The following is a 17,604-nucleotide window of genomic DNA, read 5'->3' as shown; positions in this document are numbered from 1 at the left end:
AAGAGGTGCAGACACCACTCTACATACTTTTCTTTTTGTTGTTGATTACTCTACACCATAGTTAGGCTTAGGCACACCTACGATACAAATTACTTAACGAGAAACAACTTGACGTCATGCCTCTAAACAACATTCAAAGCTGTTATCTTACCACTTTTCCTACGTCATCTTTTCTTCAACCAGCTACAATTTTCTTTCCTTTCTTATCCTTCTTCTCCAATCCTCATAAATAATTTTAAAAATTCAATTTAATTAACAATTGACATGTTAAAAAATCAACAAAGATTGTGCAGTTGATAAGTAACCAATTCACTTCTCAAAAAAAGTGAATTTAATTTTTAGTGATCTTGTACGTGAGTAGGGACAAATATCTTTATAAAACTTATCATGAATTTTATCTATAAAAAAAATTATCATGTTAAAAACGTTCCATAATTATGAATTTCCCGTCAACAAAATTTCAAAATTAAATGAATTTTGTTTTAAAAAGAAGAGTAATATGATTCCTAAAAAGGGAAATTAATAAATGAAGAGGGTAAATTGGGCATATCGGTGGAGACCACGGAAGCAGGTTAGTGTTGTGTTTATCGTCAAAGTCGTGAACCAGTGACACCAGACAATAACAGAGAAAGGTCCACCAACTGAGCCGGTGACGGAGTTTCACCAGCCTCCAATCACATTCCGCCACGTCATCCGCCCTTCCTCAGCCCTCTCCCCACGTGTCGACGGTCACCGTCAACTCACCTCTTCCGTCAAACGAAACCCGAAAAAAGGTTCGAAGCCAATTTTCTCCGAAATTTGTTTAAAATAAAAACCAAAAAAATGAACAATGCACGAAAAGGCGTCGATATATTCTCGCCGGCCAAAATTAAAATTAAAATTAAATTAAATAAAAACCCTAGCTTCGTTTTTCTCTTTCTCTCTCTCTCTCTAACTACTCTGTTTCTCTCTCTACGGTAGATCGGCGGCGAGGAGGATATGGACGACGACGACGAGATCCAGTCGCATCCTTCGCCGGCGAGCGGATCCCCTCCGTCGTCGCCGAGGGCGAACGGTCGGATAACGGTGACGGTCGCGGCTCCGGCGCCGCCACCACCGCCGAACAGTCTGGCATTAGCGCTTCCGATTCAGCAGCCGGCGAAGGGAAACGGCGGAGGAGGAGGCGGCGGCGGCGGAAGGGAGGATTGCTGGAGCGAAGGTGCGACGGCGGTGCTGATCGACGCGTGGGGAGAGAGGTATCTGGAACTGAGCAGAGGAAATCTGAAGCAGAAGCACTGGAAGGAGGTGGCGGATATCGTGAGCGTCAGAGAGGATTACACGAAGGCGCCGAAGACCGATATCCAGTGCAAAAACCGGATCGACACCGTTAAGAAGAAGTACAAATCGGAGAAGGCGAAGATCGCCGCCGGCGCCACCAGCAAGTGGCCGTTCTATGACCGACTGGAACAATTAATCGGTCCAAGCGCCAAGATCCCCGGCGTCGGCGGTGCCTCCGGCACCAGCGCTGCCGGAAACAGTAATTTACAACCGCAGAAAGTTCCGTTAGGAATTCCGGTCGGCGTTCGCGGCGGCGCGAATCAGTTTAACCATCCTCATAAACAGCCACAACCGGTTCCGTTGAAGAACCAGAAGATTCAGTTCCGGCGCCGCGGTCCTCCGGTGGAGTCCGATTCGGAGGAGCGAGACGCGTCGTCGCCGGCGTCGAGCGACAGTTTTCCGCCGGAGAGTTTCGAGAGGAAGAGGCCGCGGTTGATGAGTTCAAACACCACGAAAGGAAGCGGAGAAAGACGGAAGGCGAAGGGTTGGGGAAGCGCGGTGAGGGAACTGACGCAGGCGATTCTGAAATTCGGCGAGGCGTATGAACAAGCGGAGAGTTCGAAGCTGCAGCAGGTGGTGGAGATGGAGAAGCAGAGGATGAAATTCGCAAAGGATTTGGAGTTGCAGAGAATGCAGTTTTTCATGAAGACCCAGGTAGAGATTTCGCAGCTCAAACTTGGAAGAAAAGGTGGTAACCCTAGCAACAACCACCATGGCACCACCAACAATAACAACAGCAATCATAACAATAATAGTGGCAGTGAATGACCGAGGGAGGGATAACTAGGTTAAGGTAGATTCGAATTGCATTAGCTTTGTGGTGTATGAGTTTAGTTGTTTATTATTATTATTATTATCCCTTAATTGTTGCAGTTAACTTAAGAGGGATTGCTATGCTGAACCCTCAACAAAAATGAAGTGTGCTGAATAGTGAATAATCTAATCTCTTTGCAGCAAATGTATCAGTTGTCATGTGTGACACCATTCTAAGTTATATCAGTATGAGGGGGATCATATTGTCATTCATAGCTCTAGTTGGATTTAGATAAATTGTACATAGCTTGGAGATGAATTCCTGACCTGTTTCTATTCTTCTTTGCTACACCCAATTAGAGATACTGTTGATTGACCACACCATCTCAAACTGCGGCTCTTTGAACAGAAAAGGAACTGTCTTATCAAATGAGTGTAGGCCTGATACTAAACTTTTACCACTAAATTTGACTACATTTTAAAGTGGGAGATACACTTTTGAATTCATTAGTCAACAATTGAGATTACAATAAAATAAAATATATGTAAATGTACAATAATTAAATGAAATTGTTTAAGTATTTCATCTTTAAGAGTGATATAACAATTTCCATTGACAGTGACAGTTTTTCTATAAATAAATAAAAACAATCTTTCTGTAATTTAACATTTATTTTATTCCCTGTTTTTGTGTTTATCTTCATATTTCTCCTATCATCATAAAAAATTGTTATAAAAAAATAATTTCCCGTTTATTTGTGTGTGTGAAACTGTGTTACTCCTATACACAGTGCATTAAAGTGATCTTTGCCTCGGACATGACCTTCAAATTCAACACAGCATTAAGAGAATACCTAACGCTAAGTCTGGCTAATCTAGGAACATTAAAGACTATTATGAAGGTTTTAATGACTAATTCTTGCAAGTTTAAACTCTTGTACTCTTTGATGTCCCTAACACTATGCCTAATTTCAACGTTTGGATTCTTTTGAATGCGGCCAATCATATCAGTTCGTTGCTCAACGTTTAAGCCCATGTTTTATCTCATAAGTGCTGACATGCAGAGAAATATTGAATGATAGGAAGATCGAAATTGTATTTTTGTGACGAGACCAAAGGTCTTATTCAGTAGGTGAAGTAAAAATAGAAATAAGTAAAAAGATGTCCAAATGACTCGAGTTTATCACATCGTCATGGTTTAATTAAAGCTTATATTTAAATTGGATTCTGGTGGATTCATAAGACCAGAAAAAACAAGTTTCTGAAGTTTTGATGTTTTCTATTGTTATTTACGATCAAAATGTAGGCACTTATTGTAGCTCTAAACTCTCCCATGTAATTTATAATAGCGCACGAGCATCTGTACCAATAGACAGAGTTGTACTTCACACTTCTGACTTCACAGTGCCTCTATGTATTTAAGATTCATTTAGTCTCTGTCAAAGGTGAAAGTCTCAGTACCAAATAGACAACGTTTCTGCATGCTGGTTAGATCAAACAAATTGCTTTGGTTAAGTTGTAGAAAAACCTTCAAATCCCTATCAATGATGAAAATTTCAATACCTATTATGTCCCAATAAAGTACATCCTCATAGCTATATATCCGCATACAAGAAAGACAAATAACTCAAAACCACCAAACTAACAGTAATTTTCTTAGTATTTTTATATAATAATTTATGACTAAACGATAATGTAAACTTTTTTAATGCATTGCCAATACATACGCTATTTACTCATTTTATATTCTTCTTTCATCCTTATTTGAATATTGCCTTAAAAATCATTTTTCTATTTTAAATGTGATTTTTTATAGCACCAATTACCATGCAAAATTATAATTTTAAATAAAGAATAATACTAAGAACTGTACCTCAATTTTGTGTCAACTCAAATTAATCTTTTTGTTTTCTTCTTCCTTTTTGGTTTAAGGAAGAAAATGTCTTCTTGAACCATCTTGAAAACACTACCCCAAAAGCCTCAGGGGTTTAAAACACAAGGCTAAGGCGCTTAGCCCTTTTAGAATAGGTAGGTATGGTCCAACTCAGAAGTTTAACGTGCCACAGTTGAATGACTAGGAGCTCCAAATAACACTTACAAATTTATTAATTTCATCACTGCTACTTTTTATTAATTTCATCACTACTACTAATAATAAGAATATAAGATAAAACTTGATTATTAGTATATCATCTAGGTATTTGTGATATTATTCTTTGACCAAAATTAGTGTTTTTCTTTGCTAATCCTTGCATTAAAGTTGAATATAAAGTTAGGTGAAAGTGAAAGTTTCTTTTTTTTTATAATCCGTGAAAGTGGAAGTTATTAAAGTGAAATTTAATTAGAAAATAGCATCACATCAACACTTACCCAACAATTTTAATAAGATGAAACTAGGTATAATACCTTGTGTGTTTGTGATTCTATTTTCCAATTAAAATTAGAGTTTTGCATAAATTATTTTTTATGTGTATTGTAAAGATCCAAAAAAATCACTAACTTTATAAAATATGATGAACAAGATTTAATTAAGGACTGATTAGACTACGGTTGAACACCATCAATTTCGTAACTGAAAAATTATTTTGACTAATTTTTAAATTATGAGTTGACAATCCATATTCTAAGATCATAAATCACTACTAAGAAAATAATTTTTTATAATGCATTTTCGATGATGATTCTCAAAAATCATCTTAGTATATAAGATGGTGACGATTTTGTAAATAAGAGATTTTTCAATGAAAACCCTTTTGCAAAAACATTCTTAAAAATTAGTATTTGATAAGGATCTCTCAAAACCATCTTAAAATGGTTATCATTTCAAGACAATGTTTCAAAAATTATCTTAGAAGGTTGTTATTCTAACACAATTATGTAAGAATTTTTACAAAAATAATAAGTCAATTTCAAAAGTTTAGCCAATCACTTGTTAAGAATTATAAAATAAAATCCTTGTCTGAGTTAGCTTAGGTTTGGGTACATTTTACAGATCTTCAAATAAAAACACCAAATTTTTTATTGCTAACGTAACTCCATAAAATGTTTGGACATTTTGCAGTATCTGCTTAGGACCCTTCAGCAACTAAGGAGTGAAAATGACATAGCTCTTCAACGGGCAAAGTTCGTGTAAATCTTTAAAAATTCATTTAATAATTTTCTAAAGTATTTTGGATGATCTAATTGTGCTATTTTTTTCCTAATGCTTTAAATAAGTCTAGGAGACATTAACTCTGAGATTGAGGTAATTAAACAAATCATGTTATATTTTATGTTAAACACTAACTTCTTAATTACGTCATGTTTACACCAACGTATACGAATTAATATAATCCATTCTTCTTCTAAAATAAAACTTTTATTTTCATTGCAATTCACCAAATTATTGTTGAAAATCTCTTCTTAATCAGGAACTCCAACAAGAAGTTAATAGGTTATAGGAGCAACTTCAAATGGTCGAGGAGCAAATAAGGTTCCTTGACAACAAAATTAGTTCACACTTAATTTTCATTTTAAAAATATTATTACTAGCTCATATAATATTTGTTTATACTTTTATGCTTTTCAATAATGTTTTTAATGTTGGAAGGATAAATACAAGTTATATGCAACATTAGCAATTATATCAGCTCATTATCTACTGTCATTAACTTGTGCTAACTTTCAGAGTCATTTAGATGTGTCAAACAGAAAACTTTGTAAAATTTGTTAATGATTTCCTGGGTCCTCTATGTATTTTGGTTTTTATCATATTCTCTAGAATTTTCACTATCCATATTGATTACCTTTTTATTATTTTATTAGAATTTGCTCACTAAGATGAGTCAAAAACTTTAATTATGATGAATAAAAAATAAATCAAAATTTGACTGCTTATTTAAAAGAAAAACAAGAAAAGGGAAGTTTTTATGTAGGACTCACAAGAAAAACTCCTCCCAAATTGACTTGAAATAAAAATCTTTTTTATTTTTTTTACTAGTTTCTTAAAAAAATTGAGTAAATAATTAAAACAATAATAACTTTATGTCAATAAAAATAACCGAGCAGATGATTTTTCTTTTATACATTTTTTTTTATTTCTTTCCTTCACTCTTGTAAGCATTTAAATAAGTAAGTATTTTTTTCACACTTTTTTTTTATCGATCTAAATAGCCTATATTATATTGATATATATCATTTCTATTTATTTTTCTGGTACTTTATTTATTTGTTATACTATATCTCATTCACTTCTAACTTGTAATGCTAACAATACATACAATGACATGTATTGGTATACCCCTACATGGTGGCGTCTAAGGTTTGTGATTTATGATTGCGGTGCACCCTTCAACTTCAATCGTTGGTATAAGATTTTATGATTTGAATTTGCTCACTAAGATGAGACACGTTGCATTGTGATTGGGGGGACAGATTCGTTTGCAAGCCAAATCAATAAGACAGAAGTTCCTCTCCATCCATCTATTCATCCATAAAATCGGCTTTCAAAATAGAATAGAATTTTTCACATTTCACACCTCCATTGCTATTTGGTAGTATTTCAACAAACAACAAACAAAGTTACACGCATCACCATTTTTTACTTTCTATTAAGTAAAAGTCCTTTTCTAAGTGATATATTTTAAAATTCAATCTTAAAATATAAGTAATTTTACTTAGAAATAGAGTTGGTTTTTATCATGACTAGCTTCAAACACGTGGCCAAAACTCAATTTCCCATTTCCATCAAGCATTATGTTACATTGTTAATTACTTCTTCTCAAACTCAGAATTATATATCATCCTCTTCCTATCCCCTAACAATAATGTGAAACACTTCAGGCATTATTTGAATTTAAGAAATGATTACGTCATACTTAATGTGTGAACCGTGATTTACGTGCACCATTCATTATAATGAATGTTAGTAGAGCCTGAATTATTTGATAATTAGCAAGTAAAATGTGATGAGAGTTAAGAAATTCGAAATACGTAAGCGCAGCATTAGTGGATTTCAACAGAAATTATAGTAAGTCATTCATTCTATGATAAAGTTTTGTCGTTTTTCTTTCACAATACGATTTTGATCTTATTATGAAATTATTTTTCCATTTCTTTTCATTTACAAAAGCTGGTTTTCTCATGTTACTTTATTTGTTATTTGAAAAATCTAAGAAGCACTAGTTACATTTTAATTTTAAGTGTAAGGCAGCATTGATAATGATTGTTTTTTTTTTTTCATTTTAAAGTATCTGTAATTCAATGTAATTACATAGCAATCGAATTATTCAATGATTTAGTTAAAGAATGTGAAACCAATATGATGTGATTAAGATGACCAATAATCAAATACTAAGAGAGAACTTCGTTGTGTATAATCATTTCACTTTGACTGAAGCATTATTGGGAATAATACATGTAATCTATATTTAAGAAAATGATCTTATATCTTAAATATGTGGTTAAAGTTTTGATTCTTAGATTTATGTGTATGAAAAAAAATCTAATTTCTCTCCTCTCAAAAACAAAAATAATAATGAAAAGCAAAAAAAAGTCATGCACCGCTAATATAAAATAATTTTATATAATCACAAACAATTAAGGATAATAAGTTTATAATTGAATGAAAATGTAAAATTATTTTAGATTATGAGTGTATAAATATCAAACTTTAATGAAAATGCTAATTATATGTTATTGCTTCATTTTTCAAATAATAAAATAAAATTATACGAGTTTTATGGCAAAATATTTAAATAATGAAAACACTAATTTTTATGTTATTTATTCTACGAATCATTAAATATTCAAATATATTGTTAATATAATAACGAACGGTATATAGATAGAAGAGGACGTGAAATGGAAGATACTGAATTTGAAAACGGCAAAATCATATCATATGGGTATTAAAGAAAAGCATTTGATTTGATTGGTGGAAGACTTGAGAAGTGTTTGCGAAGTGAAAAGATAGATTATTTACACTTTCAAACAGTCTCAGAAGACCCTGCAATTAAGTTAATTAACGTATCACTGTCATTTTCTGCTAAAACCAAATTATTATGTAAACACTTTCAAGCAATTCAATACAATACAACAGTGTACGCTTCACACAGTGTTGACCACGGCTTAATCAAAACTACCAAAATGTCCGTTTTGTCCAATACATGCGTCTATTTCAAATACTCAAATGATGGCAACAATAAAGTAATTAAAAGGGTGAAAATGAAACACCCCATGCCACGAAATTGAATGATTATTAGTATTATTATAAAGTTAGTATATGACAAAAATTATGGGAAATGCAACCTGGTTAATGTTGGCCAATGATCCAAGGCTAGGGAAGAGTGTGAATGATTCGTTTTTTAAATTTATTTATTTTTTAGTTACAGTTATCGTTTTAAAATTTAACCACCAACACCATTACTTGAACAATAAATTATCCGAAGAAAAAACAACCTCGGATATTTCATCAGTCAAGTTGAAGTCTGCCACAGTTAATCATCACCATTTTTTTCATCACAACACAACACTCTTTTTTTCAATTGAAACCTTGTTATCTGCTAATTAGGATTATTACGTTAACGTTTGATTTACAAATTGAAAATGTAACAAGGTCAATGTTTTTGTTTTTATTTTTATTTTTGTCTGAACATTGTCATTTTCTCTTTCTACTGAGAGAGAGGGTGTAGAGAGAGAGTAGAGGGGGATTTGAAACGAAGGATGAGTAAAGCAAAAACCATCTTTTTCATTGTGGGGTTTTCGTAAAACTCAAAAATTTAAAAAACCAAAAAAAAAGAAGAAAAGAAATTGAGAGAGAAAAGAAAGAGGCTCATTTCCTCCACAGTGAGACACAAAAAGGGAAGAACAAGAAGAAGAGAGAAAGAAGAACATAAAAGACAAAGGAGCCAAATGCTGGTGCCCTTTTGAACTCTAAATTGGAGGATCAGGTCACGCAATCGAAGATCTCGGACCTCCATATATACCCTTCATATTCAATTCCACGCTCCTTCCACATTTTCACTCCAAATTTTCCAATGTAAATATGATTAGGGTTTGTTCACTTTTGTTGCTTATTTTGCAGCATGTGTATTTGTTTGTGTGTAACCGTGATAATGTTTTGTTTGACTCTGTTATTTATTTGATTACTGTGTTTTTTTTTTTTTGGGTAAGTTTTGGGGTCTGGCTTAGTTGCTATTGGATTTTGGGTTTATTTGGTATCTATGTAACTTTAGTCAAGTTCGGTCTTTTGCTGAATCAGATCTATTCCTTATAATTTCTTTGTGGCAAATTTGGGTTTCTGCTTTGTTGCAAAAGCTTGAACTTTGGGTCTTGGGTTGGGATCTATGGTGTGCTATGGTTCTGTTAATGGTTGAAAGAAGTGGGATTTACCTAATGTGCATCTGGTTTGTTACTTGATTTTGTTCAATTTTCAACTTGATTGAAAATGTAGATTTGAAATGTAATGCAAATAGGGAAATGACCCACTGAACACACTTGCTCGTCTGACACAGAATTTGGCAAAAGTTTTCTTTTTCTTTTACTCTTTCTTTTTATGTTTTACCTTGCTTATGCAGACTCTACATTCTGATTTTGGGATTTCTTGTGTGCAGTTTTGTTGATTATGGTTGGTGCCAAATGGAAACGATGGTGAAGATTGTGTTTGCTTACGTGAAATGATCCAAAGAGTGATTGAGTGTGGTGTTACCTTCAATAAGGAAAAATGAAGTCTGACACGCTTCTTGATTATGCTGTATTTCAATTGTCTCCAAGGCATTCAAGGTGCGAACAACTTGGGATTTTCTAGTTGTTGTTATGTACTTTTCTCTGTTGATTAGAGTTTGTAATCATGTTTCCTTGCTTTTCTTTCTATTAATGGGGCAGATGCGAGTTGCTTGTTTCAAGTGATGGACACACTGAGAAACTAGCATCAGGATTGGTGAAGCCATTCTTGACCCATTTAAAGGTTGCAGAAGAGCAGGTTGCTCTAGCTGCTTCATCAATCAAGCTTGAAATCGATAGACATAAAAATGCTGAGACGTGGTTTACAAAGGGAACATTTGAGAGGTGAAAAATGCAATGAAATGGGAAATTTATTTATTTTATTGGATTTGATGCCTTTGTATGCACTGAGCATTATGGCTTTCTTTCTGATTTGATTGGTGTTGGTGCTTACAGGTTTGTGCGGTATGTTAGCACGCCTGAGGTTCTGGAAATGGTCAATACCTTTGATGCAGAGATGTCCCAATTAGAAGCAGCACGAAGAATATATGCTCAGGTAATGTCAGAGATATGATCAAACAGAGAAGATTGGTGCAAACAACTGAACAAAGCAACCACTTTTTTTCTTTCTTTTGTTGATATCTGGAATGTCTTTTATTTCAGGGGGCAGGAGATCAGCGTTCAGATCCACAAGGTACGTTTTCTTTGCAATTAGACCTATAACCAAAGACAATTTGGAAATTAGAACTTAATCTTTTGATTGTGTTACCACTTATTTACCCACCACTCCGAGGAATTTGTCTTATCAATATTTACCACTCTTAACTCTAAAGATTAATAGTTGTTTGTATCTTGTATCAAACAACTAGTGTCCTCTTTAGTTATCTAGCTGGCTTTGTCTGCATGGTCAGTAATACGCTGTCTTCTCTGGAAGGGTTTTCATCCATGTTGCATTTCCCAACTGCTTACCATGTAGGCATGGAGAGAAAAAAATAGTGTTTCCTTTTCTGTGTACAAAAAATGAAAAACATTGTACAGTTATGACTTTTAGTTATATTGGCTGGCATTATATTGTCCAAATTTGGAAGTTTCATCATTGCCAAAGTTCATTACTTAATCTTCACATTTCTTTCACTTCTATTTCCCCTTTGAGCATATTAAAGTAAGGCCAGTTGACGAATGCTGGACTTTACATTGTTTAATGTTTACCATTAAATGGAATTGTTATTACCATGAAATGAAATTATTATCATCATAGAGTCTTGAGGCTATATTTATGTGCTAGCTACTGGTTTTAGGTATTTGGGCACTTCCAAAGTGTTTTTCCTTGTCTGTAATACTTTGTCTAATTATAGCCCAATTTGGTGATAGCCTATACTGCATGCCATCCTGATGGAGGTTCTAAATCTGAATAGATAGAAAAATGAAGTTAAGTGTAGCCAGAGAGGAAAGAGAAAAAGTAAAAAAACCGTACTCAGTTCTTAATTGCCCCAACAGAATTGCGTTATCAACATTGTTGAGAGCATGTAAAAATGGGTTAAAGGTTGCAATATTGACACCTAGCATAGAAGTAGAAATGAAGAATGAAATTCATGCTTGAAGAATCGGCTGGGCTTAGACATGGAGAAAAAAGAATGATAAAGTGTCTTAAACAAGAAGAAACTCTATGATTTGTCTAGTCTGAGAAAAACGTTTTTCTGTTTTTACAGGCAATTACGAAAATGTCACGTTGCTTTTACACTTTGGTTCTTGCAATATAGGAAATGATGAACTATTTTCACCATTTCCTAGGCAAATCTTTCAAACAAAATAATTATTCATGAAAATAGAAAATGCTTTTTGGTCATATTATTTCTTGAATGATTGGTAATGATACGCTCACAATATTTTTGTTCAATTTTCTCCAGGTGGGAATGGAGCAGGAGCCATAACAGTGGCAGATGCAACCACGTAACTTTTTCTACCCTCCTTCATTTCATATAGCCACACTACATCATGCACAGTTGAAATAAAAGGAAGTTTATGATTGTTGAAATAAATAAATAATGTATTATAGTTTTGATTTGTTGGTACATATGACTTACTTGCACAGAAAGGAGCTCCTAAGGGCAATTGATGTACGATTGAGTGCAGTTAGGCAAGACCTAACCACAGCATGTGCTCGTGCATCAGCCTCCGGTTTCAATCCCCACACCGTTTCACATCTCAAACATTTCGCAGATCGATTCGGTGCTCATCGCTTCAAGTAACTAACTAACTACTACTAACACTTTTCATTTTCATTCATAATCATCTAAGTAGTAATTAATATTAATAATAATGTTATTAATGTGGTTGTTTAATTAATATTTTAATATGTTTTTGTTTTTTTTTTGGCGGTGTAGTGAAGCATGCACTAAATACATGTCACTGTACAAAAGAAGACCGGACCTTATCAGTCACTGGCCAGGTGGCGATGACAGGGAACTCCGTTCATCTGTTAGTTCTGACATGTCCATCGACAACGACGATGGGCCCAACCAAGCCCAGGACCAGGCCCAACCCATCGATCCACCTAAGCCCAAGCCTATTTCCAACTTCGCTTCGCTGCGACGTAGCAACACCAGCGTGAGCTCGAAAGACGAGACCAGCGACACCCCCACCAAAGAGGAGACGGAGTCGCCGGCTCCGGCTCCAACGACTGCTCCGTCGGGGCGGAGGCTGAGCGTGCAGGACCGGATCAACCTCTTTGAGAACAAGCAGAAGGAGAATTCCGGAGGCAGGGCGCCGGAGCTCCGGCGCCTCTCCTCCGACGTGCTGCGCCGGTGGAGCGGCGCTAGTGACATGAGCATCGACGGCAGCGGCGAGAAGAAAGACTTTGACAGCCCCTTACCCCCGCCAGCATCCTCTGTTTCTGAAACCAAGTCCGTTGTCGTTTCTGAAGATAAGGTTCGAATCGACAAATCGGAGAAATTTGTGATAACCGATCAAGGGTCTTCTCAGGAAACAGGGAAAGTTTCAGTTTTTGATGAGGACAAGAATGGGGGGTTTAAGGATCAGGTGGGTGGTGGTGTTTCTGAGGCGACATTGAAGAAGGGTTCATCCGAGGTTGTTATTGTTGGTCCTATGTTGTCTTCTGGGGATGATGATGCGAAGTTTTATGGTGGGATGAAAAATCATGTGGTTGCACCGTCACTTATTAGGGGATCCCGAAGTCATTCTCGATCTCTATCAGCACAGTTCGAAGGTGGCAATGGACTCAAATTTAGGGATGTTTCTGTTCGTGTTGATCAATCTTCACCGAATGAGGTTGAGGACTCTTCTTCTTCTTCTTCATTCCCTAACAAGGAAGAGGATTCCCAAATCCCAAAAATGAAGTACCAGAAACCATTACCTGGTAGAAATGAACAACAAATAAGCACGGCACAAGGTAAAAGGGATGGTGCTAATGAAAGTAGCAAGATGAAACAAGTTTTGGAGACTCAGGATAATGCACGCGCAACCTCAACCCCACCTTTAGAGCAGCAACACCAGAGGGTGAGGCAATCTAAAGGGAATCAAGGGATGCATGATGAGCTGAAAATGAAGGCTGATGAGCTTGAAAAGCTTTTTGCTGAGCATAAACTGAGGGTTCCTGGGGACCAGTCTGGTTCTGTGAGGAGAGTTGAGCCAGCCGATGTGCATGTGGAACAGTCACAATATAGAAGAGGTGGAGTAGGGGAGTCGACTCCTCAGTTGCCTTCCAGAAGCAATGTGATTGAAGTGGCTGCGAGTTCTAGCAATTTGACAAGCTTTGATGCTAAGTTGGTTACTAAGATGGTGGATAGTCAGAATTATGGTGATGCTTTGAGGCAAAACTTCTCTGATCTTAACTTGAGTGAAGATTCTAGAGGAAAGTTTTATGAAAAGTACATGAAGAAGAGGAATGCTAAGCTTCAAGAAGATTGGAGTATGAACAGAGCTGAGAAGGAAGCTAGGATGAAAGCCATGCAGGATAGCCTTGAGAGGAGTAGAGCTGAAATGAAGGTCAAGTTTTCGGGGTCTGCAAACAGACAAGATTCAGCATCAGGTGCTTACCGTGCCGAGAAACTTCGATATTTCAAATCAAATATTAAGAAAGAGCAGGTATTCTTGACTTGTTTTATGGTTTTTGTGATGGCTGCTGAATTTTAATCTTCTTGAATGCAAAGTTTGCTTTTAAATTATAAACATGAAATTCCATTTTTGGACAGCATCCAATAGATTCCCTTCAAAATGAAGATGATGAAGATCTTTCTGAATTCTCAGAAGAGAAGACTTATGGTGCTTCAAGGCAAAGTAGGAAATTTTTTCCCAACAGACATATATCTTCAGGCACACCTCGTACAATAGCTGTGTCAGTCTCCCGTTCATCTGGTGGCAGGCGAAGAGACGATCCTCTTGCTCAGTCTGTTCCAAACTTTTCTGATTTAAGAAAAGAAAATACAAAGCCTTCTTCTGCAGTTAGTAAAACAACCCGCACTCAGGTAAGGACCTATTCCCGTAGCAAAAGCACCACTGAGGAGATACAAGGAGTAAAGGAAGAGAAGTCAAGGCAAACTCTGTCGTTACGGAAAAGTTCTGCTAATCCTGCAGAGTTTAAGGATTTGTCACATTTGAACTCAGATGGGATTGTTTTGTCTCCATTGAAATTTGATATGGGCGAGAGTCATCTAGGCCCTTATGATCAATCACCTAGGTCTTTCCTTAAAAAAGGGAATAACATAGGTTCAGGTTCTGTCGGCAACGCTATCCGGATGAAAGCATCAATGGTATCTGATACTCAGAAAAATAAAGAATTTGATGACCTTGAATTTGATGAGGAAGATTCTTTGCGGATGGCCACAGAGGAACAGGATGACATTGAAACTATGGCTATCAAAGATGTTGCTTATAATAATAATGGAAAGGTGAGTCTGAGCCAGGAATCTGGTAAGTCTGGTAATTCTGGATCTGAAATTGGTGATTCTACTAGGTCTCTTGCTCAGGTAGATCCTATTTCAGGGGGCGAGATGGCTACTGGGTTTCCATCAACATTCAATGGTGTAAGATCTCTGCAGGACTCTCCTGTTGGAAGTCCTGTGTCATGGAATTCGCGTGTGCCTCATCCTTTTTCGTACCCGCACGAGTCATCTGACATTGATGCTTCTATAGATTCTCCAATTGGAAGCCCCGCATCTTGGAATTCTCATTCTCTTAACCAGGGTGACAATGATGCTGCCCGAATGAGGAAAAAATGGGGAAGTGCTCAAAAACCATTTCTTGTTGCTAATTCATCCCAAAATCAACCCCGCAAGGATGTCACTAAAGGTTTTAAGCGATTGCTGAAGTTTGGTAGAAAAACTCGTGGATCAGAGAGTTTGGCTGATTGGATTTCTGCTACAACTTCTGAAGGAGATGATGATACTGAAGATGGCCGAGATCTGGCCAATCGTTCATCAGAAGACTTGAGGAAGTCAAGAATGGGATTCTCTCATGGTCATCCTTCTGATGACAGCTTCAATGAAAATGAGCTGTTCAATGAACAGGGTAATCTATTCTTTCCTCAGATTTCTTTTTATTGATCAACCTGCTTGGTTATTGCTTAGTCTCTAAATATTTAAGTGCAAACCATCTTTTATTTTATTTTATAATTCAGCCAATGTCTTGTCTATCCTACTATTAGGAAATGGATCCTTTTCTATTCATTGATTTCTTTCCATTGTTGGTTGCACATTTAGATAAATGACTCTTATCCATAAATATTGGTCTGAATGAACAAGGAAAATCCCAATTTACCATTTTGGATGGGGAATATGAAGGGACACGTTCTGATTTATTTTGCACCCTTATTTTCACACTTGATCATTTCCTTGGTGATAGTGTATTCAGATGTAGACTGAGGGTTATCTTATCATTGTGGATCATGGTTGAGTAGATGAATTATATAGACAATACTTTTTGTCGATTCCTCCATAGGACCATATCTATATTTCTCTCAGCATGTGTTTATATTACACATCTATACTCATACATACACAGGAAGGGGCCATTTACTTTAGGAGCAAATCTTATGAGACTCCACTTAATAACTTTTTATAGAATATGAATTTAACAAATCTAACTGAAGGATTATGTGATATTATTATCTTGATGGTTGTTGCATACTAAAGTTTAGATAAATTAAACATTATTGGTGTATTATCTTATAGTGGGCATTTACTTATATTTTTAAGAGTAGTCGGTGTCTTTTGAGCATGCATGTTCATGTCTGCTCTTTATAACTTTCATTTTTGTTTAATGGATAAAATAAAAGTACAGTCAATTTTTAATTGATAATTTTCTTAATTCCTGCAGTCCAATCCTTGCAAAGCTCTATCCCTGCACCTCCTGCTCATTTTAAACTGAGGGATGATCATATATCAGGAAGTTCATTAAAAGGTGATCCCTGGGTAACATAATGACAATATATTATAGGTCATTTTTTCATCCATTTTTGGTATAGTTTCATGTGTCAGGCTGATGAAGTAGTTGTGCAAGTTGTGAGGAATTCTCTAAAAGTGTCCTCTTTCTTTGCATTTGATTGATTTTTGTAGTTCATTCTGCATTAGGGGGCCAATATCTTGGAATTGTTCATTGTGTCTTGCTAAGAATGTAACCTTGACTCAAGGGAAAATAATCTTATGCTATTGTTAATAAAGACTTGGGATTCACATATGCTTTGGATTTCTTTTCATTGATTTCAAGAATGATAACCGTTTATTTTGCTATAGATTTAGTATCTTTTACACGATATTATAGTTACAAGTTAACTTCAATTTGTGCAGCTCCCAAATCATTCTTTTCACTATCAACTTTCCGAAGCAAGGGTAGTGACTCGAAACCCAGATGAAATTTCACTGAGTTGGCCTGGCAAGTAATTTGGATCATCCTCAATGGTAGGGGGGTGATATTAAATATGATACAGAAAAGAGAGGTAGGCTCGATACAATGATCTATATGAAAGATACATGAGATGGGGGTTATGTATATTTTCTTGGACTCATGAGGTTTTCCCCTATGATTTAGTTAGTCATGGTTGTGTTGATATATGCTGCATACTGTAGTCAATGAAGTGTCGCCTATTGGTGCAGTGTCATTGTAATTTTGGCAGTAGTGGCACTCTTTCGCTCGTTTATTTTGATTTACTTGTGTGATGTATATCAGAGTTGAACTCATGTTAGAATGAATCAGTACAGTCAGAGTTAAGAAGAGTAATTTGATTGCGGAGTAAAACAGTAGCTTTCAAAAGATTATTTCCCCCTCCCCTTGAAAAGAGCAAATAAGAATGATAGGCTACTTATCCTTTGCCACTTTACTGTTACTTTTAGCTGTATGAACTTTCAGCTATTAATTAATGCTCATTTTCATGATATAGTTACACGTTACTACATGTTAATCATCACACAGTAAATAAAATTTCAGCTATTAATTAAATACACGTTACAATGTGATTCTGCATCCATTACTTTTTGCTTTGGGTCTTGTGATTGAACTTGTGAACATGGAACTATCCGATAGAAGTAATGAACAAGGAAGAACAATAATCGCATTCCTTTTATTATATTCGTTTTTGGATACTTAAAATCAGCTTCTTTCTTTTTTTCCTCCCACCCTTTAGATTTGGTCCCAAAATTTAGAACCGGTTTTGATTTTGATGTTCTTGCACGAGATGGAGTGATATTTACTTGTAAACTCTTGTAATGTTCAGCTCAAACTTGCTTTTAGTAGTTTAGGTTGCTCCCCCATGGTTTTTTGTTAGTCCTGTTGAGTTAGATATACCCTACGTTTGAAATTGTGTAAATAACATTACGTGGT

The 17,604-nt window shown here is 35.7% G+C and overlaps 2 protein-coding genes across 4 annotated transcripts; both read left to right on the top strand.

The window, feature by feature from the left end:
- Window positions 1-529: 529 nt before the first annotated feature.
- LOC100812599 (trihelix transcription factor ASIL2) lies at window positions 530-2,389 on the top strand. The gene is made up of 2 exons (XM_003528603.5): window positions 530-773; window positions 961-2,389. Exon 2 carries the CDS (start codon window positions 979-981, stop codon window positions 2,083-2,085), a length of 1,107 nt encoding a protein of 368 aa, XP_003528651.1. The 5' UTR covers window positions 530-773; window positions 961-978; the 3' UTR covers window positions 2,086-2,389.
- A 6,353-nt stretch (window positions 2,390-8,742) lies between these two features.
- Window positions 8,743-17,004, top strand: LOC100812963 (uncharacterized). 3 transcript variants are annotated; one of them, XM_006583112.4, is made up of 11 exons: window positions 8,748-9,088; window positions 9,663-9,831; window positions 9,934-10,116; window positions 10,228-10,327; window positions 10,435-10,465; window positions 11,679-11,721; window positions 11,864-12,016; window positions 12,156-13,875; window positions 13,983-15,297; window positions 16,105-16,188; window positions 16,575-17,004. In XM_006583112.4, the coding sequence occupies exons 2-11, from the start codon at window positions 9,773-9,775 to the stop codon at window positions 16,637-16,639; spliced, it is 3,753 nt and encodes a 1,250-aa protein (XP_006583175.1). In that variant the 5' UTR covers window positions 8,748-9,088; window positions 9,663-9,772; the 3' UTR covers window positions 16,640-17,004. The 3 variants fall into 3 exon arrangements, with proteins under 3 accessions (XP_006583177.1, XP_006583176.1, XP_006583175.1); XM_006583114.4 differs by lacking the exons at window positions 16,105-16,188; window positions 16,575-17,004 and having other exon boundaries at window positions 8,743-9,088; window positions 13,983-14,678; window positions 14,773-14,997; XM_006583113.4 differs by lacking the exon at window positions 16,105-16,188 and having other exon boundaries at window positions 8,745-9,088.
- The last annotated feature ends 600 nt before the right edge of the window (window positions 17,005-17,604 follow it).

This window comes from Glycine max, chromosome 7 (assembly GCF_000004515.6).
Source record: "Glycine max cultivar Williams 82 chromosome 7, Glycine_max_v4.0, whole genome shotgun sequence".
Classification (NCBI taxonomy): Eukaryota; Viridiplantae; Streptophyta; class Magnoliopsida; order Fabales; family Fabaceae; genus Glycine; species Glycine max.
The sequence above is the reverse complement of the archived record's forward strand: the minus strand, read 5'-3'. Positions and strand labels throughout refer to the sequence as shown.

Bases quoted from the DNA above. Each gene is read 5' to 3' on its own strand.
- LOC100812599 (XM_003528603.5), top strand. From the start codon at position 979: ATGGACGACGACGACGAGATCCAGTCGCATCCTTCGCCGGCGAGCGGA.
- LOC100812963 (XM_006583112.4), top strand. From the start codon at position 9,773: ATGAAGTCTGACACGCTTCTTGATTATGCTGTATTTCAATTGTCTCCA. The intron at 10,117-10,227 runs GTGAAAAATGCA...TGGTGCTTACAG, and splicing joins ACAAAGGGAACATTTGAGAG to GTTTGTGCGGTATGTTAGCA. The intron at 10,328-10,434 runs GTAATGTCAGAG...CTTTTATTTCAG, and splicing joins CACGAAGAATATATGCTCAG to GGGGCAGGAGATCAGCGTTC.